The 25,899-nt window shown below is 41.6% G+C and overlaps 1 protein-coding gene across 1 annotated transcript; it reads right to left on the reverse strand.

Annotated features, from left to right (window-relative positions):
* Positions 1-272: 272 nt before the first annotated feature.
* On the reverse strand, positions 273-9,796 carry rad23aa (RAD23 homolog A, nucleotide excision repair protein a). The gene is made up of 9 exons (XM_006805106.3): positions 9,524-9,796; positions 8,521-8,682; positions 8,198-8,400; positions 5,956-5,999; positions 5,306-5,433; positions 3,413-3,500; positions 2,153-2,283; positions 1,908-2,069; positions 273-1,802 (listed from the first exon to the last, which is right to left on the reverse strand). The coding sequence occupies exons 1-9, from the start codon at positions 9,587-9,589 to the stop codon at positions 1,689-1,691; spliced, it is 1,098 nt and encodes a 365-aa protein (XP_006805169.1). The 5' UTR covers positions 9,590-9,796; the 3' UTR covers positions 273-1,688.
* Between the last annotated feature and the right edge of the window lie 16,103 nt (positions 9,797-25,899).

The following is a 25,899-nucleotide window of genomic DNA, read 5'->3' on the forward strand; positions in this document are numbered from 1 at the left end:
TCTCCACTTCATTCACGCTCCTATTTAGCCACATCACTTTAAATTCAGTTTGCCACAGACCAGGATGACTATAGGTTATCTGCTCCACGAGGAAGCTGAAGGCTGATTTGATTTCCAGACCTTTCCTTTTATTTTTAGTGTCCGAAAGCTGATTTAGAAGGAAACTCAAATTTAAAAAAAGAAGCTTTTGTAAAAACCCAGACATGTTACTACACTGTAGCAAGGTAGTAATCAGACAATGAGTCCACTTGTTCTTAAAGGGGAACTATCATGCTGCATTTTTATTCTTGGACTCTGCTAGAGAGGCGACGGAAGACTCGCAGCTCAAAATAATCCTCATCTTAAACTAGACTCAAGTTTCCCCCAAGAAACAGAAGATCTGAGCAGCAGGTGGGGACGCCCCTCTCTGTGACATCATACAGAGCCAAGAGAAGAAAAACTGCCTGAAAGTGATCGTTTGCCTCATTGGCGCTTGTATATACACTTGGATCGTTAGTTGAAACTCGTTGCTATGTTTATTATTCCATAATTTTAACACTACATAAATATGACAGAATAAAGGAAAAGCATAACAAGTCTACTCTGATGCAACCTGTCGAGTTAGAGAAAGAAGACGCTTTAGATGACGCAGTCTTCTTTAAAACATAAATTCACTGCGTTAGGTCATTCCTCGTTATTATTGTAGGTTTTTTCCTTCATGATTGTCAATTTAGAAGTTTGTCTCTCCGAAGCTTAAAGCCTCATGAGTATGAAGCGATGCAACGCGATGGTGACCCGGCGCTGCTAATCGTCGGCACGTACACCTGCCACCACAAATTAACGCCGCGTTCTTACGGAGCGCACCACAGATGTTTATGAGTCGTGTTAATTGGCACCAGAAGCGATCAGCGCACATAAAAGCCTCAGATGTTTGAGTGGGCGGGCGCAGTGTTTGCAGGGACTCCTGACTGGGCAAAGCGAGGAACAGGAATCAGTTTAGTTCTCGTGTGGGCCGATGGTTCCCAGCAATGTCACGAGCAAGAACCAGTCCATCTATGCCAGATGTTGTTCCTCCACTGTCAGCTTGCAACAGTGGACACGAGCAGTTTATACACGCACAGACACACAAACGCGCTCACGCACAGATTACGTGCGGTGAGGAGTAACGTGCTTCCTCGCGGCTACAGCATTAACAAACTTAGAGAACGCGAGATCGATTACTTTTTCAGCTTAACTGTATCGCATCCATCTGCACAGGCATACGTGGACACACACGCAGACACACACTCTCACTGCCCCGCCCCTCCCCCCCCCACCCTAATGTTCACAAAGCGCGTCTAAAATCAAATTATAGATCTCCCTAAACAAACCCCACACATTCCATTGGAATTCTCGTGGATTTCATCATTCTTCCACTTTTTTCTCTTCTTTAAAACCGCCCGACCTTCCTGCACACAACCGTCGACCTTGTGTACTTGTAATCCCTCCGAAACCTAAACCCTCCCCCGTCTCCCCTTCCCATCCCCCTGCCCCGCCACCCCTCTTCTCCCACCCCCCTCCACCCTTCTCCCGTCACTGGCTTCCCCCCCTCCTGTTTGGGATGAGCTGAGGTTGTACAGTAAAATCTGGGGGTGCAGTCTTTATGCTGAGCTGAAGAAGAGGGGTGAAGGGTAGGAGGGAGGAGCGGGAAGGCAGTGACCCTCTGCCGTTCAGTCGTCTTCCAGTCCCTGGTTGAGGAGAAAGTTGGCCGCCAGGTTCTCGTTCTTCTCGCAGGCAAAGTAGGCCTGAATGACCAGCGCCTCAGGGAAACCCAACGCTTTTAACTGCTCCGTTGGAAACATGGAAGAGCAGAGGAAGGAGAAGACGTTTAAAACCAACCACCTTTCTTTAATTAAAGAAACTGCCCATGTTTAGCCTTCCTCGCTCACCCTTTCGATGGCTTCCTTCTCCTGAGGTGTAACCTGGATGTAGTTGACAGGCGCGCCTTCCTCCCCTGCTGCCCCCATCTCTCCAACCTCTGGTGCATCTCCCCCCTCTCCCACTGGTTCGTTCAACATCTGGATAAACAGCTCCTGATGCTGACTGATTTGCTAGTTGGGAGAGGAAAGAAAGAAGAATTGAAAAGGCTTCTCACAGAGACGAGCAGCAGGAGGATTCGGACAGGCTGTGCTACCTGTAGAAGCTGAGGATTCTCCCGGCCTAGCTGCTGGAGGAGAGCGGGAAGCAGGGCAGGGTTCTGCTGGATGGCCTGTCTCATGTGCAGGAACTGGGGCTGAGTGCGCAGGAATGCAAGTGGGTTCTCTCCTAGAGCACAAAGAGAAGGAGCAACAGTGAGAGTTTTGTCCTCTTTCAACATTTCCACCAGGAAACTTGTGCGAGCCTGCAGCTGTGACCCATGTGTGTGTTTGGGATTAGTTACATCAACAATGCTGCACACTATGACTGCAGCACGACCAGCTCAAACAGCGAATCACTTATTCTTTGAGACTGAACAGCTGGGCTGCATGCATTCAGATCCACAAGGACCGTGATGTCATTTTAACACCACCAGCTCTGCACCACCAGCTCTGCACACCACTAGTTGCTTTTAACTCAAATCTTGCATCAAGCTGTCATGTCGTCACAGGCCTCACTGGGCCATCAAACTAAGTCATTTGTCTGATTGTTTTTGAGGATCTGAAGATAGACGACTGTGTACGAGTCACCCAGCCCCCCCAAAATGAACTGAGGAATTGTTTTGTTAGATGATGTAAGAATATAGTTACTGATTTTTAAAGGTCATCTTTTCTAGTCTTACAATTATTACCAAAAACCTCCACAGCATGCAGAAATGTACATGATCTATTAAACACTGAACCCTTGATGTGTTATTAAACATTAAACATGAAGTCAGTACGTGCAGCTAAATATGAAACATCATGTTTGTAACTAATGACTTCTCCCATAATCCCAAACCAGATGTTACAGCCTTGGAACAGGCTGCATAGTAAAGAGTGTGTTTCTATACATGCATGCAGATCCATGATGAGTCCTGGTAAACTAACTGGATCAGAAAGAGGCTGCAGCTGAGCAGCAGGTCTGCAGTGATGTGATGGACGTGCAGGTTTGATGCCACCTAACAGGTTTAACAACACTTCATACAAGCCTGTGGTGGAGAGCCGCTCAGCCACTACTGAGTCACGATGAGTCACGATGAGTCATCTTGCAGTGACAGTTATTAAGTGCAGCTCTGTCTACACCCCTGCAGCAGTCACACATTCCAGTGCTCTGGGAAAAATCTTATTTTTGACGCGAGACATGTTTTTTTCTACCTTTTGAAATCGAAGCTTACACGGTGCCAGTTACTGTGCTGTTTGTCGCACAGCTGACAGAGATGCACAAACACACTTGACACCATGTTTGTGTTTGGATCACAGCGAGTCGGATGCCCTACCTTCTGGTACAGACGGAGCTTCTGTGGTTCCAGATGTGGGAGCCTGCGCTGGGGGATTACTCTCCTGGACTGGGCTGCTGGGGATACCCTGCAAACAACGATACAACTGTCAATCACACCCACAGACATTTAAGCAGGCTGAGAGCATCAAAGTCTACGGTCAGTCTGCAACAGCCACGCTCTGTGGCACACAGGCATATTTCACTCTTTATATACACAACAACATCAACACAACAGCTAACAGCCACAACCAACAGAAGATATTCAAAGACATGTTTGACAGTTATAATTATAATTCATCTATTATTTCTTGCCCGTTAGAAAGCATATCGACATCCTGTGTTTTCACTCATAAATCAAATGCTACATTTTGTTAAAAGAATAGAAACCTAATCAAAATATTGAAGTTTTTATTTATCCGCCATATTGGACATAACGCAAACCAGTTGCTAGGGAAATGTGTAGTTGCTGGGTCTTGCTGGATGTCTCCAAATACTCTACAAGCTGAGCAGCAGCACAACGTGACAAACTGACGCAAACCAGAAACGGAGAACAATGACCTGTACAGTCAGAGCAGCGCTCCAGCAACATGTTCCCAAAGGAGCAACTTTCACTTTGAAGGCAAACCGTCTCCGCTTCAGGTTTATGTTGCACAGATTCAAAACAGCTCCAAGAGCAGCTGAACAGCACTTGTGTACACGTCTGTCACTTTCATTCACACCAGGACAGCAGCTATGTGCTACTGACCAGTCGATGAATACATGTCTTTCCCGAGGGACAGGTGGTGACTGACCAGTGTGTAGGCCTGTTTGACGGCTTCAGCAACATTTCCCCTCAGTACCAGTGGTTGCCAGTAGGGGTGGGGGAAAAAATGGATACTGTGTAGCATGGTGATATTTTGTTTGCTAATAATGTATCGATGCAGGGACAGCAGAAATCGATATTTTGTTACAAAAAGGTTTTTGTGCTCTGACTTCAGAGCATGTTGATCCTTTTTCTGAGCAAGAATCCTGACATTCCTTCACTGTCCAAATGTGTTTAACTTGTTTTTGGCAGCAATAAACATGACAGTTTACTTATTTTAATTTAAGACATGTTTTATTTTAATTAAGTTTAAAACTTTTTTATTTAATGTAAAATTATATTTTGTTTTAATTTACTTTCAAATTCTTCAGTTGCTGAAGGGGCTGCATAGTTTTCATAAACTGCATAGTTCAGAATAGCTATAATTGTACCAGATGGTTGATTCAGTTAAGTTGGACTAGACTGTAATACAAACCGTTCAGTTTGTCAACAATAAAACTGAAATGAGACAAAGACTGAGTGTGAGACTTTGATATTAGAGAAAATGAATATTGATAAAGTTTACCTTTATGTACAGAATCTGAATATCGCAAAATATTTTTAAAAATTGCAATAATATCGTAACGTGGGATGTATGGTGATTCCCACCTCTAGTTGCCAGATGGTCTCTAGTCCTGTGTGACTGCTCCCACTGTCACCTTGAGTCCAAACTGGTTATTGGTCACGTGTTTGCACAACCTCAATACTTTTCCTGAGTATTTCTGTCTGTTGGTCTGTTAAATTAGAGCTTACTGTAACTAATATTTGCAGAAATGCTCTTTTATCTCAACCTTTAAAAGACCAACATGTCTGTCTGTGCTGCAAACACCTGACAGTGAGTCTTCTATACACACAGAAACAGATGAAAGCCATTTTAGCCGCACTTATGGCTGCTGTGGCTGAATCACTCATGCAAACATCTCCCTAGTGTCTCAGCATCACCAGCAATGCAGCTACTGTGTTTTCATGCAGTATGCATTATGGAGAGTGACGCCCACCACCTTGACTAGCTCGTGTTATAACCCCCTCCCCTTGATGTGTGTGACGTACAGTAAGAAGGTACTCCACGGCTCTGTGGGGGTTGTTGAAACTGGCCCGTAGCGCAGCCACAACTCTCTCCCTTTCATAGCCCATAGACATGATCTCCGTCAGCATCGCCTCGTACTCCGCTCCGGTCACTGAAAGGGCAGATGGAAACGTTTGAAACAAACATTGCTTGTTTGCAAATCAACACATTTTAAAAAAATATCCTCTGAAATTTCATCAAACATGACAGTTTATCTACTGACAAATTAAATCCACTTTGTACGATCGAGAGACAACGTTCAGACTCTTTTACCATGAAAACACTGAAACTTTTTATTACAACATGGATTTAAATAGAATCGCTTTACGCATACACTCCCCTCTCTTATAATGGGAATCCCCCATCACTCATAGGCACAACAAGAGGCGGCTTGCGTTTGTCAGAGCCTAAATATAGAAATGGCATGTAGCACACTGCAGCCAGTTAAGACACACTTTTACAACAGTAACAGCTTCTGGTAGTTCATGTACGCGTTACACAACACAGTCTATTGTCCGTCTCTGTACAGTTCACTTTTAACAGCTACTTTTTAAATAAATCTATTTCATTAAAACAGGCGCCAGCTGCTTTTGTCCGATCCTGTGATGTAAGTCTGATAGCTCGCTTTACCTACCCAGCGTCGAGGATGCATCCAGGCCCTGACTTCCACCACTGGAGCTACAAAGAAGAAAGTTGGAGCGAGGGAAAAAATATACATTAGACGGGTTTCCTGTGATTTCATGTGAACGGAGGCTGTGCTGAGAGAGGCACCAGGAAACGGTGATGGAGGTGAGCTTGGTGATCAACATCTGCTCCATCCAATGAACAAACAAACAAAACAAACAAACAAAATCATACAGGCAAACTGGATTAAAACACATTTACAAAAAACAACAACAAAACCTTCTTAGTTGCTTCTAAAAGCCTGTGGACTTGATGTCCCACAGAAAGTCTAAAATATTATATTCACTCCTACACGCTTGGCCTCAGTGCCTTTCTTAACCTTCCTCACAGCATTAGCAATTAGCCAAGAGAGTCCGCTGATCACGTAACGTCAACAAGCGGACATTTCTCAAACAACCACAAATTTCACAAAACTCAAAAAACACAAACTTCAGACAGTTTTATCACCAACAACACTGGAGATAAAGCAAGCTCAGATTAGTCAGGAGGCTGCTGCGTTAAACTGACTGACTAAGCAGGTAAGCTAACATTAGCTAACATAATGAACAGCTGGTTTTAATGCCCATACAACCAACTGTACGGCTCAGTCAGGGAAAAACTAGGGTCAAGCTTAGGATTTCTTTTGGGTAACATTAGCTAAAACTTGTTAGCCTGATTTCAGGCATAAACACTAGACTTGAACTATCGTGTCTATGCCAGCTAATTAACCCAAAGCACAGGGAGGCGATCTTTCTTTTAATGTAATTATCAGATAACAGTATAAATTTGATGCTACCAGATTCCAATACCAGTTGTAGCTAGGCTAACTGTAGCTTTTTTGCTTGCCATCGTTGTTGCTGGCAACACACTCCCAAGTGGAAGTCCGAGTTAAAAAGCTTTTCAAATCACTAAATGAGTTATGATGCTAAATTATTTATTATACCACATAATGGTGCATAGTAAGTAACGGCAACTCTGTTGAACAGTTTATTCAAAGCCATTGTCAGTATGCAGATTTAACTATACATGAGTCCAGAACATACAAGCAGGTCGACTCCTGCTCAGACACACTGGAAATGTTTAAAATGGTTTTATTACAGACTAATCATGCACATCTCTTTTTCCAAGGTATGCCTGCTAAATACAAAGCATAACACTTTGGTTTGTAATTTAGCTGACTTATTGACAAACATGAAGCCTAAGAGCAGCTGAATGACATAAAGAAAAGCACAGGATGACACGAGACAGAAAAAGGGATGGCTAGTTATCTGCAGCTGGTCTTTGACCAAAAAAAGACAGGATTGATTTCCACTATAAATCTCACTCTAAGAGAATTTCCATCTTTGATGGTGATTCTCTCAAATTGATAAATAGAATTTTTTTTAAGTCACCAGATGAGGCAGCCCAACCAAGAGTCTGTGTGCATGGGAAGCACTCCAGTTATGAGTTGTGTGCTCGGGTTAAAACCCTCCCTATTCATATCTTAAAAGTTATCAGTTGTGACTCGAACGAGTCCTATAATATGTTTTATTACTAAAATGTAATACCTACAGTTGTTTTCATTATTCATTAATCGAGCCGACTGGTTTCTAACAACCACAGACGGTCGGCTGTATGTCTACAACCAGGCAGATATCCACTTAACATGATAAACAGAAGCATTAATCAATGACTTATCAGCTTGAAGAATTTAAAAAAGGAAAAAGAAATGACTAATTTATGATTGTAATTTCCCACCAATCACTTAATTAATGCACAGTTCTTACAGCTCTAAACATTTCTCACTTACACACTTACATTCTGGAAGATATGATGTAGTGACATCATCCAGTTTTCTCCTTTATCAGAGTAAACTTTAATGATCAGCATGGCCAATTATCACAGGCAAAGCTACTGGAATTATTACACTTTGACACATTTTCCTATAAAATAGTTAAGAATGTGCAGGGCTGGCTCTGATGCAGGCCTGAAAAGAGCAGGAGGCAGGACACAGGATGTACAATTGCTAGCTGTGACTTTGCCTACACTCTTCTCACACTGGCACAAATTAGGTGCATTCAGAAACCAGACAGACTCTATAATATGACACTGGCTGGTTAGAGGCTGTTTAATGTCCGAGCTGTCCAGATCATACAATTATCTCCACTTAGTAGTGTCTACACGAGTTCAGCTGGCAGTGCAGAAAAACAGCTTTAGTAATAGAGAGAGTGTACCTAGCTGGTTGTTGTGGTTCTGTGGCTACGGCACTTGACTCCTCTTTGGCCTCCCCGCTAGGAATGGGGACAGCTGCAGGGGCAGGGGCTGGGGCTGGAGTTGGGTTTGTAGTCGGGGCAGCTGTTGATGTGGAGCCAGAGTCCTGTACTGGGGGTTTGGGTGCTTCTGAGACTGATGGTGAGGCTGCAACTGCAGGCTTAGCCTTTTGTTTATTTAAAAAAAAAAAAGTGCTATTAGACTATCAACATATTGTTAAATCTGTTTAACAGGAAAAGAAGCCAAAAACACTGATGTCACCCACAAGTATTAATTAGGATCTCACCTTGGACACCATCACTACAACAAAGTTCTTCTCATCAATTTTGTAGTCCTTAATTGGTGTGTCATCTTGCAAAATTTTCCCAGCATATATCAGCTTCTGCCCGGACACAGGAAAGTTGTCTTTTCCCCTTTCTGCTTCTATCTTCTCTTTCAAGGCCTTCACCTAATAATAATAATAATAACAAAACAAGAAACAAAAACCACCCCAGGACTCATTATTATCCATGACATGTCTCCCAGTGCTTGTAATACCAGAGGTTTAATATTAGATGACCGGCTTTCCTTCAAGTCATTACAAAGCAGGGAGTCATCCTAGCTGACTTCAGCTTTAAAGTTAGGTCTCCTAAAGCTATAAAATGCAGTGGTCTATTTCACACCTAGTCTATTACGTGTTTACTAAAAACTAAATTTTGGAATGTCACAAGAATTATATCCACTGAGAGTATGCTCGTACTATTTCATTATAATATATCACTTAACAATGGGCCCTGCAAGCTACACCTTCGGATGTGAGGACATGCTAATAGAAAGAGTCAGTTTCTGAGTGAAGCTAATCGCAATTGGCAGTGTCATAGGCGTTAGCATTAGCAATCCCGAGCGTAGTCCACAGCTTGCGTTCATCAAAAAATATTAGATTTAAATCTTATCCTATATCACTCTTTAACAAAGAGTAGTAGCCACACCCGCGAAATAATATTTAAATGATGAAAAAAGTCGTTTAAAACTGTGTCGCTATGACTTTGATAATGGGCTACTTTGCTAGCTAGCTTGCTAACGCTAACTCATCACAGAAGTGAGGCGTCGCGTTGTTTTGCGGTTTCTTGTGGGTTGCCTCTTTGTAACGTGTGCGACTATTGCGAAACCTCCAGTCGAGTCTAGTTGTTAGTCGTTCTTTAATGTGTAATATAAATGAATGGGAAGCTGTCGGGTCTTCACGCAAAGCCAAAACACAGGTCCCGCAGCTAGCACCGTTAGCTTAAAGCACGTTAGCTATAGCCACTCACCGTTTGTTCGGGGTCTATCTCAATCTGAATAGTCTGCTGCTGCAGCGTTTTAAGTGTGATCTGCATGGTAGCGGCGACTGACGCTGGGTCAGAGGTGCTTCAAACGGAGAAACAGTTGCTCGCTAAACAGTTAATTTGTTTTTAAAGTTGGCGTTTCGGGTAAGATAACAACTAGCCGAGAAATGTGTGTATCCATGAGCATTCAGCAACTCGCCATCTTTGGTGACAAGTTGGTGGTGCGGCGAGGAAAGCTCCGCCGGAGATCTCGCGTTCACGTGCTCTGCTCCGTGACTATGGCAAGCTATGGGGTTTCTATCTCTACACAGTCATTTTGAATAGACAGCGTGTCCACATGGGATAACTTTTAAATCACGTCTTAAAACCCACTTTTATTCCTTGGCTTTTAACCTCAGCGAGACTTAGTTTCTCTTTTAATTGAAGTAGTTATTTAATGATTTCACTCTTCTTTTATTTGGTTTTTACTTATATCTTATGTAATTTTATTTTACAGTTCCAATGTACAGCACTTTGTGTCAGCTGTGGTTGTTTTAAAGTGCTTTATAAATAAAGTTGTTGTTGTTGTTGTTGTTGTTGATAATTATTATGAAAATATGGCCAATTAGAGTTACAACAGGTTAAAGTCAGAAAACTTCATGCTATTGTAAAATTTAGTTTATATTATCTGAAATGTGACAAAACAATAACATTAACGAACTGGTAGTTAAATAACTGGCTCTATAGAAGTACATGGTCAGAATTATATGAATCTTTATATGTCTGTTTTGTTGCAAATCAATTAAAATAAACAAAAGAATCAATCTTGTGATTGGATTGCTACAATAGTGAGCACCCACAGACCTTTTTAAGCAGCAGCTGTTTTTGTATGACACAGTCTGTAAATCAAGCTATGTAATAATTCTGTACCTACAGAGAACAAAGCCGTTTTAAACGTTTAGTAACACCTGTGGCGTGGATGCAGTGTGTGTCTGTCTGTATCAAACTATAAACACAAAGCCCAGAACGCTTAATAATTACATTGGGCTGGTGAAGAAAATATTCAAGTTGGAAATGCTTACTGACCTAAACACTCACCGGCCAGGTCATGACTGTCATGTCAATATGGACCAAAGTCTCTTAGGGATGTTTTCCAGCACCTTGTTGAATCTATGCCGTGAAGACTTAAAGCAGTTCTGAAGGAAAAAGGCAAGATGTACCTAAAGACACGGTGAATGTATGTTCAATGAGAAGAAAATGACAGTCAGTGGAAACCAAAATCATCAGCCCTTATCAGACTGGATTTAAATTATACCAATTATGGAAACTAAAAATTCTCCAAGTGTTCCTTTTTTCTTTTTCTTTCTTTTGTTTTGTTTTTTGAACCATGAGAGAAGTACTGTCGTTGTGTCTATTATCCCATTATTAATAGATTACCGAAGATATCCAAAGTTTGCCTTTTGCATGGCCACTTTCCTGTGGTGCTTCGATTAGAAATCTACCACATATCTGAACACAAGTACACGAAAGAGCCACTTTTTAACTCCTTACTGAAATTGAAATATTACGTAGAGTAACTACAAAAAAGGTAAAATAAAATTCACATCCTTTAACATCCACCAGAGGGCGCTGCAGCTTCCTCTGGACCTACTTCCCAGGCTTTGCAGCGCTTTCAGATTGGCCCCAGCGTTTGGGCACAGATAGTTGTGCTACAGTAACAGTCCCATATAAACTCAGCCCTGTATTGATCACAACTGTAAAGTTTAGTTACTCTATGTTGCGCATTGACAAAAACTACCTATGAGGTATACACACACACACAACACACACACACACACACACACACGGTGAAAGCAGTTTGGAGAATGGTTTCTTGGCATCTTGTTCAAACACACACTGCAAGCACGCACTTTATCAGTAATCAGTGTAGTTTAGTGTTACAGTCACCAGGGGGCAGAGTTTGACCACTGCGAAACAAATTCTAATTGAAATGAAGAGGGGAGTAGAAAACATGGGAAATCTTTGAGCGTGTGTGAGAGAGATTGTGTTTGTATGTGAGGCTGCTTTGGTTGTTTAACTGAAGCCTTCACGAGAATGGGAACTGGGCACTGTCATCAGACACATGCTACACCCGTACTACAGAGGGTGGATGCTTTTACTCAGAGTTACACGACTGTGCCTTTTGAGAAACACGGGGAATGAGGAAATAGCTTGTTTCCATTTTACAAACCTTTAGATGAATGTAAACTGTGGTAGGTGCTACAGTAATCTGTAATATAGTAGCCTATGTGTGTGATTTGTTACAAATGCACACAACAACGTGCACATACATTGAGCCAAGGATCAGTCAAGTCTTGAGCCAGCTTTGTGACATCAATTTTTTATCAAGTTACCCCCTCCTTCCATCGTTCACTGCCAGGTTTGCGAGGGTCTCCCTGTCGGTTCTCTCCCGCTGCTCCTCATCCTCCTCGTGATCATCCTCCTATTCTTCTCAAGATTTTTTTCCCCCTTTCAACCTTTTTTATACTTGTATTTGGTGTTTTTTGTCACACCTGATGCTACCTCTACCAAAGTGGCTTACCCTGTTTTGTGTGAAATCAGGAGAAAAAGGGTGAGGCCTACGAGGGGAGACGGAAGAACAGAGGGAAGTGAAGACAAGATTAGAAAGAGAGCGGAGAGAGGAAGGAACGGAGTGATGAGTGATGAAGTGAAAGGAGAAGGGTGTCAAAGGGGGAACGTCTGGAGCGTAAGAGATTGATGAAGAAGAATGAGAGACGGTGTGTGTGTGTGTGTGTGTGTGTGTGTGTGTGAGGATGGTGCCCTAAATGTGTGTTCATCTGGGTTAATTCTCAAGGACAGGAACTATTAAAGATTAACAACCAACCACCATGTTTTATTGAGACCAGCCGCATTTGCAGGCATATGGCTCTAAACACAGACCCACTTAAATGTCTGTGATTGTGTGTCTGCTTTTGTGTGCATGTGTGTGTTTTTCTGGAGGTTTATTTCGTTCAAACAAAACGACAGTCTTTTCTAGGAAGATATATTACGACTGTAAGCTTGGCTGTTTGCTGTGCTGCAGTCAAACCTCAATTACATCAGCCTCACTTAAGCCACACACCTGACAATAGAGTGCTACAGTATTATGGAGTTAACCAGAAACTGCAAATAATGGCTGTTAAATGATCTCTTGGATGGAAGAAGCTTTAACAAAGTAAATAAAACACTAAATCTTGGTGCCACTACTCACCAAATCTGACACCATGACTGTCTGGTTAAAAGCACCGAGGGGCAGCCGCATTTAAAACGATATGTGGAGACCAAAGAAAGTCAGTGCAAGTGTGACGCAAATTAGGTGTCCAGACTTTAAAGTGAGTGATTAAAGTGATTAAGCAATGAGAGCCAAAGATACAGCCGATTAACACGATAAGGTGGCAAATACATTAGACAGTTATCTAGGGAACCAGAGCATGGAGCCATCTTCTAGAGTGAAGCCCAGCCGCTGATATTAGCCATTTGCTGACTGAAATTAAAAAAACTAAAGAAGGGATGGGAGAAACACCATTCAACCATGTTCAAGTACTGATTTAGCATAGTTTGTCCACCAGAGGGCACTCTGAAACGTCTCAGATGCCAACGCAGAGCGTAACAATCGGCTGTTCCAAGCAGTGTTGGGCAGAGCGTAAATGAGTGTGCGTGACATGTTATGATAATATATAAAATATATATTTATATAATATAATGTAATATAATAAAACAAGCGTATGTTTTTAAATTCCATTATCATATTATCTTAGTAAGGACTCATAAGTAACTGCACATGACCAAAATATCAGATTTATCTAAAACATTCTATATCGGTCGGGCTCTATTCTTGAAACACTGTAACAGTTTTTATTGATGACTCAATCTAGCTGCTAACACAAGTGGGTGGCATGTATTCCTGTCTTATACAGGCTATACCAGCTGTATTATTACAACATGCTGCAGCCACAAGTCTTATATACCAGCAGTCTAAGGAGCTTGGAAAGAAAAGCGTCTGGACTTCCTTAAGTTCCTTGAAGACGTTTCACCTCTCATCCGAGAAGCTTCTTCAGTTCTAGGGTCAAATGGTGGAGAGCCTCAGATTTAAGTTCTAGGGGATTGTCCCCCAAGGGGGTCACAAACCTCCTGTTGATCCTCTACCTCATAGGTGTCAAACTCTGGCCCGCGGGCCAAATTTGGCCCGCAGCCTAATTACATTTGGCCCGCGGGCCATACCGAATTACTATTAGAGCTGGCCTACTGGTATTATACAGCTAATATATATATTGTTTAGTATTAAGCTTTGCTTGTTCCATATTCAGTTTTTCAGTAAAACGTGTTTGAGTCCATAAGAAAAGATTCATTCTTATATCTGGAGGAATGAATATATTTCAATAAATATTAATGTTAGCCCGCGACTTTGTTCCTGTTTTGAATTTTGGCCCTCTGTGTATTTGAGTTTGACACCCCTGCTCTACCTAATCACACAAGCCAAGGTGTGAAACTGGGTGTGGGTCCCAATCAGCCAGGGTTTCAGGTAAACTCATTGTGAAACCTGGCCCCACCTTATCATGTGATTTCCTGAGGTCAGATGGCCCAGGATGTGAGTGGGCATTAAGGCGTCTGGGAAGGATCTCAAAACTGGATTATAGATGGCAGACAGTTGGTGTCGTAAACCACCGCCTCTGTTCAAAGATGGCTGTTCACAGACTTCTTTCACTCTTCTTTCAAACCATCTGTCTTCTCTGTCCAAAATGTGAACGTTGGCATCCTCAAGACAGATGATAGGGTGGGGCTAGGTTTCACAGCGGGTTCACCCGAAACCTGGGACTTAAATCTGGGACTCTCCACCATTTGACCTTTGAACTGAAGAAGCCTCTCGGATGAGACGTGAAACATCTTCAAGTAACTTAAGGAAGATGATTTTCTTTCCAAGCTCGACAGACTACCATAACCTGGATGACTGAGAGCCTTCACAGATATACCAGCAGTCCTGCATCCATACACTGCTTATTTGTATGATTTAGAACTGCTTAAGATTTTTTAATGATGACTTTTAAAGCACACTTGGGGTTGCCCCTAATTATATCTCTAACATGCTAATTCTTTATGAGCCTAAAAGGAGCCTCAGGTCTGTTAGTCATTCTTACATCTGGGGACAGCGATGATTATTAACCACGAGCCATTCATTTCTCAACCTTGTTAAGGAGGGCCAGTGAGTTTTTTGTGTCCCATTAGACACTAAAAAGATATCATAACATGCAAAACATTACAAAAAAATATTAAAAGGCAAAAAAAGAAAAGAAAACAGTGTTTTAACATGAATGAATTTAGTTAGTAGGGGCTAATAAAGCTCCAGGTCAATGGAGCACCTTTAGTTTGTATTGTGGGGCCTACTATTTTTCCCTGAGTCCCACTATTACACGTACATAATGCAGAACTGAAGGCAGGGAACAGCAGCATAACAAATACGGATGTGCACACATATGCTAGGATTAGACACCATTTGTTGCAGGCTATATCTTGGCTAGCTCTCGCTGTCATGTTCTCTGTTTTATCCTGTTTGTGTCAAAATAAAAGATTCACATACTAACTGGTTATTAATGATACGCACCTGCTCAATTTAGAAAAATGTGAATTATAATTTATAACTAATTTCTGCACTTATCCGTATAGAATATCAGTAAAACATATACGAAACACAACCACATTTTCCAAGAGCGAAAAAATGTCGTGTGATTAAAATAATTTTTAATTGGGGAGTAGCTGGCAGAGAAACTACTGACTGTGTCACTCCTCCTCCTCTTTCTGTCCTCTGAGAGAAATCCTTCTATTCTTCCACAGGTACACCCCCACAGCGCGGTATCATCTGCACACCCATGATATGTCACACTGTGTGTGTGTGCATGTGTTTGAGAGAGAACTGGTGCTGTCACTGATACAATGAGTGACTCACGTACACAGCCCACAGGGATTCTTGCTAATATGAGACTTTTGAGACCCAGAAGGCCTACACTCCACGCACACAGGCACACGCTCACAATCTGTACCTAATTATAATGTGTTTATCTCCTTATTTGTGTTTGGCATTCAATGCTTTGCTTTCGTTTGTATTTAAAGAGCATTGCCTTATTTGAACAACCCCCTGCCTTCTCTTTGTGATGTGCAGCTTAAACCGACAACTTTTAGTTGGCCCGTTGCAGCAACAGTCGTGATTACATGTCGTCGTCTACTGTCACCATCAACCCACAGTGGATAACCCTTGAAATACTGAAATACTTTCAGTGGTAGTGCTCATAGATATATAATCTATGAGCACTACCACTGAAAGTATTTTAGTGTGTTTACATGTTTGAAGCCTAAAGATTTCAGTGTTGAGTGCTACATGATGAGCTAAGCTAGCAAGCTTTGTTATCAAGCAGCATCGATAAACTTTATAAGTGTAGCACTGCTACAATATTAACATATTACAAAAGAGAGTTTATTACAGAGAAATGTCTCTTTCCAAAATAAAAGCTATACTATACGCTTCTTCTGGGCTATATTCTCAGCAGCATATTAAACATATCAGGTCCCCATAAGGAGAATCATGTGCTAACGGCTGTCTAAATGACTCGGGTAAAGTTTGTAGCATGCGTGCTTGTTGTTTTTGTCTGCTTCCACTTGTCTTTGCACGAGGATGATGTCGGAGTAAATGTGCAGTCATATTCGTTGTGTTCCCACTAGTGCTGTCAGCGTTAATCTGAAATGACGTTAACGCCACAACACGGCAAATCTCCGTTAACGAGCTACCGCGGATCGCCCCGTGGGTGGGGCTGGACGGCCAACAGCTAACTGCGCTAACGCACTAGTTCCCACCAATGTAATTGAGCATTACGTGGCACATCCAACATACTGTTTTACTTTTGTCTATGACGCGCTTACCTTCAGGGTCATACGTCACATGAAAACCAAAATAGTTCCAAACGCCAGATCTGAATGAGGGTGGGGGAGGTTCAATTTGCCATGTTGCAACGAGCTTAGCTTCTGTCTTGCTAGCTTGCGCTGCACTCAGTGAATCTGCGTTCGACTACTCCGCCTAGGCTGCACTGTCGAGCGCAGATCCACTGAGCGCTCAACACAGACAGCATCATCAGAAGGAAAGTTGATAAAATAAATTTAAAATTTTGTATTGTTCGATACATATGCGTACCGAACTGAAAGCACTGTATCGAACGGTTCAATATCAATACGAGTATTGTTGCACCCCTAATATTTGGGGACATTAAAATCTTTACAAAACCCCAACACACGTGCAAGGCCCAGTTCAGAGACTCTGATTAGCTGAGTTGAAGCCCAGTAAATATCTATCTGCCACAGCTAAATGTGTCACCGACCAACTGTCACCGTGGCCACGCCCCCAAACATGCAAACTTTAAGACTCAATCTAATTTAAACAGCAGTTATACACAAAATACTCCCAGTGAGCTGTTATGGGAGGGAAATTATTATGCTGAGTATAGCTATTTGTTTGTGCCAGGCTTAAAGGTACAGTGTGTAGCATCTCTGGAAAGAAAAGATGAGAGGTAAGTGTGTTAGCCTAACTATTAGCCTAAAAATCCGTCATCAGTATTATATGAATCATGAGATCAAAACACACTTACCTGCCATATTTTGGTTTCTGCAACTGATCCGTCAGATTATTGTCTCCCCAGAAACACTTCCCTTGTGCTTTGGGAAATCTTTTTGTTTTCCTATTTCTGTTGTGTTTTGTGTGCTTTTGCAGCATTTTTCATATTGCTGGTGTTTTCTTAAAGTTGCAGTCCGTTTGGCCTCTCAGGGCCACCGTACAAATAGCTTTGGCTGATATCCTGAACATTTTTTGTTGGTAAGTCCTGCTAAATGTAGCTGTAAAAACACAGGGATGATCCTTCATATATTAAGTGTAATAAAATGTAGTTTCCACAGCACAGTACTGTATTGTGTATTTTCTCCCAGATATTTTTATTTAATTTTTTGCATCAGTTTTACAAAAGACACATTGAACAGTATGCTGTTTTCTTTTTGAAGAACGTAAAACAATATGAGACACACATTCCCACCTCATAATTACAACAGTGCCAGTAGGTGTAAAAAAAAAAATCCATGCTAATAATACAAATAATAAACCCTGGAATACGAAATAACACTTCCTGATTGGACAAAAGAGATGTGCAAAGTTTGAAAACCCCCAACCGTACGCAAAAAACCCCAACAAAAAACAACAACAAAAAGGTCTAAGATTTAAAATGAGGGGTCAGCTTAGTCATCGTAATAAGTCAAATCCGTAAAATAAATAAATAAAGTAGATAAATAAATGTCATCATAAAGTGCAGGAAGAATAGAGTTTGGATAATTAAACATAAAATAAACTTCTATTTTTAATGGATTAATTCAAAATTCATGATCATGCATCAATTTGTTGGAAGATGTAATTAAATAATAATAATATATATTTATGCAAACAATACACTTTTTCTGCTGAAGTCTGTGGGGATTTGTTGTTTTTGGAGTGAGCCTCATGTGGCCACTGGAGGAACTGCAATTTTTGCCATTTTGCATTGGCTCTATTTTTGAAACCCAGAAGTAGCCACTCGATTGACTCGGTTAGCGAGCGGTAAATGGACTAATGCTAATCTATTCTGCTTGAGCACTCAAAGCACTTCATACAACTTACCTGATTCACCCATTCACACAAGCAACTTGGGATTAGTACCTTGTCCAAGCATGTTCGGCACATAGACTGGAGCAGGGGATCGAACCATCAGCAGTCTGATTAGTAGATGACCTGCTGTCAGTGTTGGGAAGGTTACTTTTAAAATGTATTCCATTACAGATTACAGAATACATGCCCCAAAATGTATTCTGTAACGTATACCGTTACGTTACTCAATGAGAGTAACGTATTCTGAATACTTTGGATTACTTAATATATTATCATGCTGTTTACAACTACATGAATGTACTATTGCTGTGATTTATTACTGTTACTGAAGGTCTGCGGCTCCGAACCGTAGTAAAGGGACCTCTGGCTCTGTCACCGTGGCCACGGTGGGTTCTGTGTCGGCTCGTAGCTGAAAACTAGCTTTACTTTGTTGTCTGGGTCAACTTTGCTAGCGAGAGACAGAGAGAGGCGTTGAAAGGCTGCTCCAACGGAACTTATTGTTTCAGAGGAAAACACGAACACGGTGTACAGTCGAGTCTTAATAGCTTACTTACAACTGGGCTCGTCAGGCACTCTTCTTGGCTGCAGTGGTTATTATTATATTTACATGCTTCCAGCTCCCGTTTCTGCTCGATGACAGCTCGTACTTTTCCTTTTTCTCCCTCCCTCGCTCACAGACACATAACGTGTATGGCAGTCCATTCTCCCTGCAGCACGGACTACACTGCCCATGATGCTACATTCTTTAGCGCTATACCTGTAGCATTCTGCCTGTTAGCTTAGCACAACAACAACAAAAAGGCCTCTCTCACCCAGGAAACACGCAGAGAGAGAGCGTCACCCTGTAACCATGGCAACCGTAACACTGCCGCCTGGAACAACAGAACGTAGCTGTCAAACAAAACCCAAACAGTCCTGACCCGCCACAATATGAAACAGGGAAGTACCGCCGTGTAATCCATTTATTTCAACAAAGTAACTGTATTCTAAATACCACCTTTTTAAACGGTAACTGTAACGGAATACAGTTACTCATATTTTGTATTTTAAATACGTAACGGCGGTACATGTACTCCGTTACTCCCCAACACTGCCTGCTGTACCTCCCGAGCGCACGGTCTGTGTAATGCACCTTTATTATTCCTGGTAGAATATTTTGAGTTTTAGCTTTTCCTAGGAAATCTACATTTGCATCCCGAAATTGCAACAACACATGAGTTCCTTAACCGCTTTCAAACTTAGTCAAAGATCCTTGAACCAGTCCACGGCAGGGCCGGCTCAAAGAAGAAGAAGAACCACACCCTCTCACTTCCACACCTGCAGCCAGAATTACCTACATGCATGTGTTTGGATGAGTGAAACCAGCATGTTCTTGCTGTGTCAGCGACAAATTTCTCACGACATAAATGTAGCACAAATGTATTTCCTAGTTTAGTTAGTTGTTATTCATGCATCGGCTGACAAGTATCTAATATCGTATGCAGGTTGCATTTAAAGGTGACACCCATTTGGGCGCACTGCATCTTTTGGTTGCCATGGTGATGACGGATGCATGACTCCCGCAGTGACAACTCGGAGACCATGCTGGGTAAACACAGACTCCCCTGAGAGTGGGACAACCGGTAATGACACCTCAGAGGAAAAAACACAGATGAGCGTGCAAACACACACACACAACACACAAGAATATTCAAACACACACATACAGGAAACTCACAAGGGAGTGCAGCGCTTTAGTTGCTAACAACTCCAGAATCCCTCCCTCCCTCTCCTTTCTCACTTCTATGTATATCCGTCCTTTCTAACCCCTGCCTTTCTATCAGGCCTGCAGTATTCTCCCTTATTCAGCTAAAACTGGGCCACAGAGCACAACCCTCTCCCAGGTACACACACACGCTCTTTTCCCACGGACAGATACTCGTACACGGAGCGAGCTAATGCTAATTAGATCTACAAACAGGTCTCAGCGTGCTCTTGCTGTGTGTGTGCGTGTTGGGGTGAGAGAGGGGCAGTGTGCTGTTAAGCAACCAGTGTGTCAGGATTTCTTTTTCTGTCCTCATTTACGGAAATGAAGTTTGCCCCCTGTGTGACCCATATCTCTCGACACATGGAGCCTAGAAGCAGGAGTAGGAAGGGAAAAAAACAGTGGATGTTTAGGAGCTGTATCTGTTGGTTTATATATGGGAGACGTTAAATGGGCAGAGGAAGATGAGGGATTATGTCAAAGTGAGGCAAGGAAGTGAGACAGAGACATAAAAATGGATGACGACGTTAAGCTCTAGCCGAGATGGACTTTTCCTTCTAAGGCAAAGAGATGAGGCCAAAGTCAGAGCTCAGACATCAGATGCTACATGGCTCAGAGCGTCTTAATGAACCACATCCTTGATCCTTTCTCCATTTACAGCCATGGACTACAGTAGGGTGACCTTGACAGTTTTGCGGCATAGTTGTAGTGATGTTATCTCATGTGAGACGTCTTATGTGTTGTTGTGACACATAAATGAGCCTCAAAACTGATGCTGAGTGTCCCTTTACTTTCAGGTTGGTTTAAGGTGATGTCATAAAAACGGTCAGTTGTGCCAGCATAAAAACGAAGATGAAATTTAATGTTTGTGATCTGTCTTTAGGTTTCATACGAGGTTTTAAACCATTGATTTAAATTTGATATTCCTTCAGTGCTGTTGCTTTGTGCGGTAATTACAAGGTAACTGTAGTGGAGTAAAGTGATGCAGTGTTTCCCTTTAAAACCTACAAAGTAGGTGATGTAGAAATGGAAAAGTATCTAAAAGCTGTGGTGCTGTAATGTTCTTTGATAAATGCATTTTCCACTCCGTCTTCATCACGAGGTCTTGGCCTTTGTGAAAATAGAAAACGGTGGGTTGCTGTTTAACTTGAAGATTTGCCAAACTTTTGAGGAAAATCCATCACATAAGCCGCTTTTATGCAGCTGACCCAGGTAAAAACGCTGTTGCTGAGTCGGAGTAATCCGGATAAATTTCCACAGGCGTGCCTTATATGCCTTTTACCAAATACGCACAAAGATGACCAAGTATGATCGTCTTTGTTGAGACGGCGACAGTACAGAGCAATCACCGCTCAGGAATCGTGTGCAACAATAGTGGGCAGTTCTGTGTAGTAGTGCTAAAGTAGGCTATACCAGATGGCTACTGTGGCATTTGGACAACCTTTTTTTCCCAAGATTTTCTTTATGCATATTAAATAAATAAATACGTAAATGACAAAAATAAATAATTAAGCGTCATGGACTCTCTTCTTGGATTTGTCTCCACCAGCTATCCTTGTTTTCTTGGTTTACACCTTTTTACTGACGATGCAACATGCTGGCATGTGCACTAGAAATTCAAAGTAAGTAAAGTGTGCAAAGCTGGCCATCATATCTCAAAATACATATTTCATGCCTCTTTAATAGGTTGCTGCAGCAGGAGAGGGAATGCATCGCATACAGTCACGATTCCTTTTAAGGCTTTCACTGTTTTACTGTCACATAAAATGAAGAGATGCAACACGCAACAGCGTTGTTTTGTTCCATTATCCAGCTTACTGTGAAAACTGAACAAACAAAGTTTACCGTCATGGTAAAACCTGTGTATGCTGAAGCGTTGGCAGCGGCAGTAAAATGTGAGGACAGCCGAACTGAGCTGAACTCAACGACACGTCTTCGTTCTGTTTGACAAAGACAGGCGACGTTTTAGTGCCTTTTAGGAAGAATCTGCTGCTGAAGAACAAACTCATATCCGTCAGTAAAGATTTGCACAAGTGCTGCGATGAAACCGGTAAACAGCTTTTAAACTGGAATTTTCCATTATATAACATGAACAGTTAGTTTGTAAAGTACTAAATTTCTAACATAAATCATGTACCTATAGTAGTGTATCAAGCTTGTTACCTGTCACTGTGCAAATGTTCATTATAGAATCATATATAAGATATAGATGTAAGAATATTTTTTAAATCAATTGATACACTGAGCACAGTTTGCTGATAGTACTTTAACTTAAATAAAATATAAATCTGCTGCCCATCGTACCCAAAACCCAGCATAATGGAAAAATGACGGGTTAGCAAAAAATGTATCCATTTACATCGACAGTGCGCCTTATGTATGAATTCTGGTTGTGCTTACTGACCTTGAACAGATTTTATGAGGTACATGGTGCTCAAAAATCTGTCAAAAAATGTTTTAGTCCGACTTTGCTAAGCTACAAAGCCGCACCGCTTGATGGATTGTCAGCACATTACAGCTATCGTAGTCTGGAGCCTCATGGAGTAATCTGGGTCCTAAACTCCGTCTATTTCAGGTCCCAAAGTCAAACGAAAACTGCGGCGTCACTGAGAGTTAAAAATAGTCTAAATTCTTTCATCTTTAATCAAATGATCAGCGTTGCTGCTTTACCAGGTGTAACAATTAAGTTTAACATCCAGGCATCCATGAAAACAGAATTTATTCAATTTAACAGAGATAGAAGTTAGCAGGAAGTTAGCTCGCTAGTTTCCAATGAAACATGATATAGCATGTTCTGACTGAGAGATTTCTGAAAAAATGTACAGCTCTGCTATCACTTCCAACATAAATGAAGACAGAAAACTAAACAACAGTGACGTTTGTAGGGTTACTGAAGTTCAATTCAATTCAATTCAATTTTATTTATATAGCGCCAAATCACAACAAATGTCGCCTCAAGGCGCTTCATAGATACAGAGAAAAACCCAACAGTCATATGACCCCCTATGAGCAAGCACTTTGGCGACAGTGGGAAGGAAAAACTCCCTTTTAACAGGAAGAAACCTCCGGCAGAACCAGGCTCAGGGAGGGGCGGCCATCTGCTGCGACCGGTTGGGGTGAGAGAAGGAAGACAGGATAAAGACATGCTGTGGAAGAGAGACAGAGATTAATAACAGATATGATTCAATACAGAGAGGTCTATTAATACATAGTGAGTGAGAAAGGTGACTGGAAAGGAAAAACTCAATGCATCATGGGAATCCCCGGCAGCCTACGTCTATTGCAGCATAACTAAGGGAGGATTCAGGGTCACCTGGTCCAGCCCTAACTATATGCTTTAGCAAAAAGGAAAGTTTGAAGCCTAATCTTAAAAGTAGAGATAGTGTCTGTCTCCCGAATCCAAACTGGAAGCTGGTTCCACAGAAGAGGGGCCTGAAAACTGAAGGCTCTCCCTCCCATTCTACTTTTAGATACTCTAGGAACAACAAGTAGGCCTGCAGAGCGAAGTGCTCTAATAGGGTGATATGGTACTACAAGGTCATTAAGATAAGATGGGGCCTGATTATTTACGACCTTGTATGTGAGGAGCAGGATTTTGAATTCAATTCTGGATTTAACAGGAAGCCAATGAAGGGAAGCCAAAACAGGAGAAATATGCTCTCTCTTTCTAGTCCCTGTCAGTACTCTTGCTGCAGCATTTTGGATTAACTGAAGGCTTTTCAGTGAGTTTTTTGGACATCCTGATAATAATGAATTGCAGTAGTCCAGCCTGGAAGTAATAAATGCATGAACTAGTTTTTCAGCGTCACTCTGAGACAGGATATTTCTAATTTTAGAGATGTTGCGCAGATGGAAGAACGCAGTCTTACATATTTGTTTAATATGTGCGTTGAAGGACATATCCTGGTCAAAAATGACTCCAAGGTTCCTCACAGTGTTACTGGAGGCCAAGGTAATGCCATCCAGAGTAAGAATCTGGTTAGATACCATATTTCTAAGCTTTTCAGCGCCGAGTACAATGACCTCAGTTTTATCTGAGTTAAGAAGCAGAAAGTTAGTGGCCATCCAAGTCTTTATGTCTTTAAGACATTCCTGCAGTTTAACTCATTGGTGTGTGTTATCTGGCTTCATGGACAGATAGAGCTGGGTGTCATCTGCATAGCAGTGAAAATGTATGCTATGTCTTCTAATGATGCTGCCTAAGGGAAGCATGTATAATGTAAACAGGATTGGTCCTAGCACTGAACCCTGTGGAACTCCATAATTAACCTCAGTGTGTGAAGAGGACTCTCCATTTACATGCACAAATTGGAGTCTATTAGATAGATATGATACAAACCACTGCAGTGCAGTACCTGTAATACCTACAGCATGTTCTAATCGCTCTAATAGAATATTATGGTCAACAGTATCGAATGCTGCACTAAGGTCAAGAAGGACAAGCACAGAGATGAGTCCACTGTCAGAGGCCATAAGAAGATCATTTGTAACCTTCACTAAAGCTGTTTCTGTGCTGTGATGAACTCTGAAACCTGACTGAAACTCTTCAAATAAACCATTCCTCTGCAGATGATCTGTTAGCTGTTTGACAACTACTCTTTCAAGGATTTTTGATATGAAAGGAAGGTTGGAGATTGGCCTATAATTAGCTAAGACTGCTGGGTCTAGAGATGGCTTTTTGAGTAAAGGTTTAACTGCAGCCACCTTGAAGGCCTGTGGTACATAGCCGATTATTAGAGATAGGTTGATCATATATAAGATCAAAGAATTAATCAATGGCAGGACTTCTTTGAGCAGTTTTGTAGGAATGGAGTCTAAAAGACACGTTGATGGTTTGGAGGAAGTAATTATTGAAGTTAACTCAGAAAGATCGATTGGAGAAAAGGAGTCTAACTTAACATCAATGGTACTAAGAGTAGCTGTAGATAATATTATATCTGTGGGATGATTATTGGTAATTTTTTCTCTAATGATAAAAATTTTATTTGTGAAGAAGTTCATGAAGTCATCACTAGTTAACGTTAAAGGGATGGTTGGCTCAAAAGAGCTCTGACTTTTTGTCAGCCTGGCTACAGTGCTGAAGAGAAACCTGGGGTTGTTCTTATTTTCTTCAATCAGGGATGAGTAGTAAGCTGTTCTGGCTTTGCGGAGGGCTTTCTTATAAAGCAACAAACTATTTCTCCAGGCTAAATGATGATCCTCTAAATTTGTGACACGCCATTTCCTCTCCAGATTACGAGTCATCTGCTTTAGGGTACGTGTTTGAGAATTATACCACGGGGTCAGGTACTTCTGATTAGAGACCTTAGTTTTCACCAGAGCTACAGTATCCAGAGTCGTACGTAGTGAGGAGGTGAAATTATTAACAAGATAATCGACCTCTGTTGGGGTAGCGTTCAGATAGCTGCTCTGCTCTGTGTTGGTACAGGGCATTGATGATGATAACAGTGGCTGGATTATATTCTTAAACTTAGTTACAGCGCTTTCAGAAAGACATCTACTTTGATAAAGTCCACTCTCCACTGCTGCGTAATCAATTATTGTAAATGTAAATGTTATCAAGAAATGATCAGACAGGAGAGGGTTTTCAGGAAACACTGTTAAATGTTCAGTTTCTATGCCATATGTTAAAACAAGATCTAGAGTGTGATTAAAGTGGTGGGTGGGTTCTTTTACATTTTGAGAGAAACCAATTGAGTCTAACAACAGATTAAATGCCATGTTGAGGCTGTCATTTTTAGTATCAACATGGATGTTAAAATCACCCACAATAATTATTTTATCTGAGCTCAGAACTAAATTAGATATAAAGTCTGAGAAATCAGACAGAAACTCTGTGTAAGGCCCAGGTGGACGATAGATGATAACAAGTAAGACTGGTTTCTGAGTTTCACAGCTGGGGTGGACAATGTTAAGCATCAGGCTTTCAAA

The sequence above is a fragment of the Neolamprologus brichardi genome, unplaced genomic scaffold (genome assembly GCF_056152115.1).
Source record: "Neolamprologus brichardi isolate AB-2024 unplaced genomic scaffold, ASM5615211v1 NODE_ptg000031l+_length_7269946_cov_1, whole genome shotgun sequence".
Classification (NCBI taxonomy): domain Eukaryota; kingdom Metazoa; phylum Chordata; class Actinopteri; order Cichliformes; family Cichlidae; genus Neolamprologus; species Neolamprologus brichardi.

Coding starts and splice junctions, on each gene's coding strand:
- rad23aa (XM_006805106.3), bottom strand. CDS start 9,589: ATGCAGATCACACTTAAAACGCTGCAGCAGCAGACTATTCAGATTGAG. Junction 2,284..3,412: donor AGCTCCGTCTGTACCAGAAG/GTAGGGCATCCG, acceptor TTTGTGCTCTAG/GAGAGAACCCACTTGCATTC. Junction 1,803..1,907: donor AGAAGGAAGCCATCGAAAGG/GTGAGCGAGGAA, acceptor CCAACGGAGCAG/TTAAAAGCGTTGGGTTTCCC.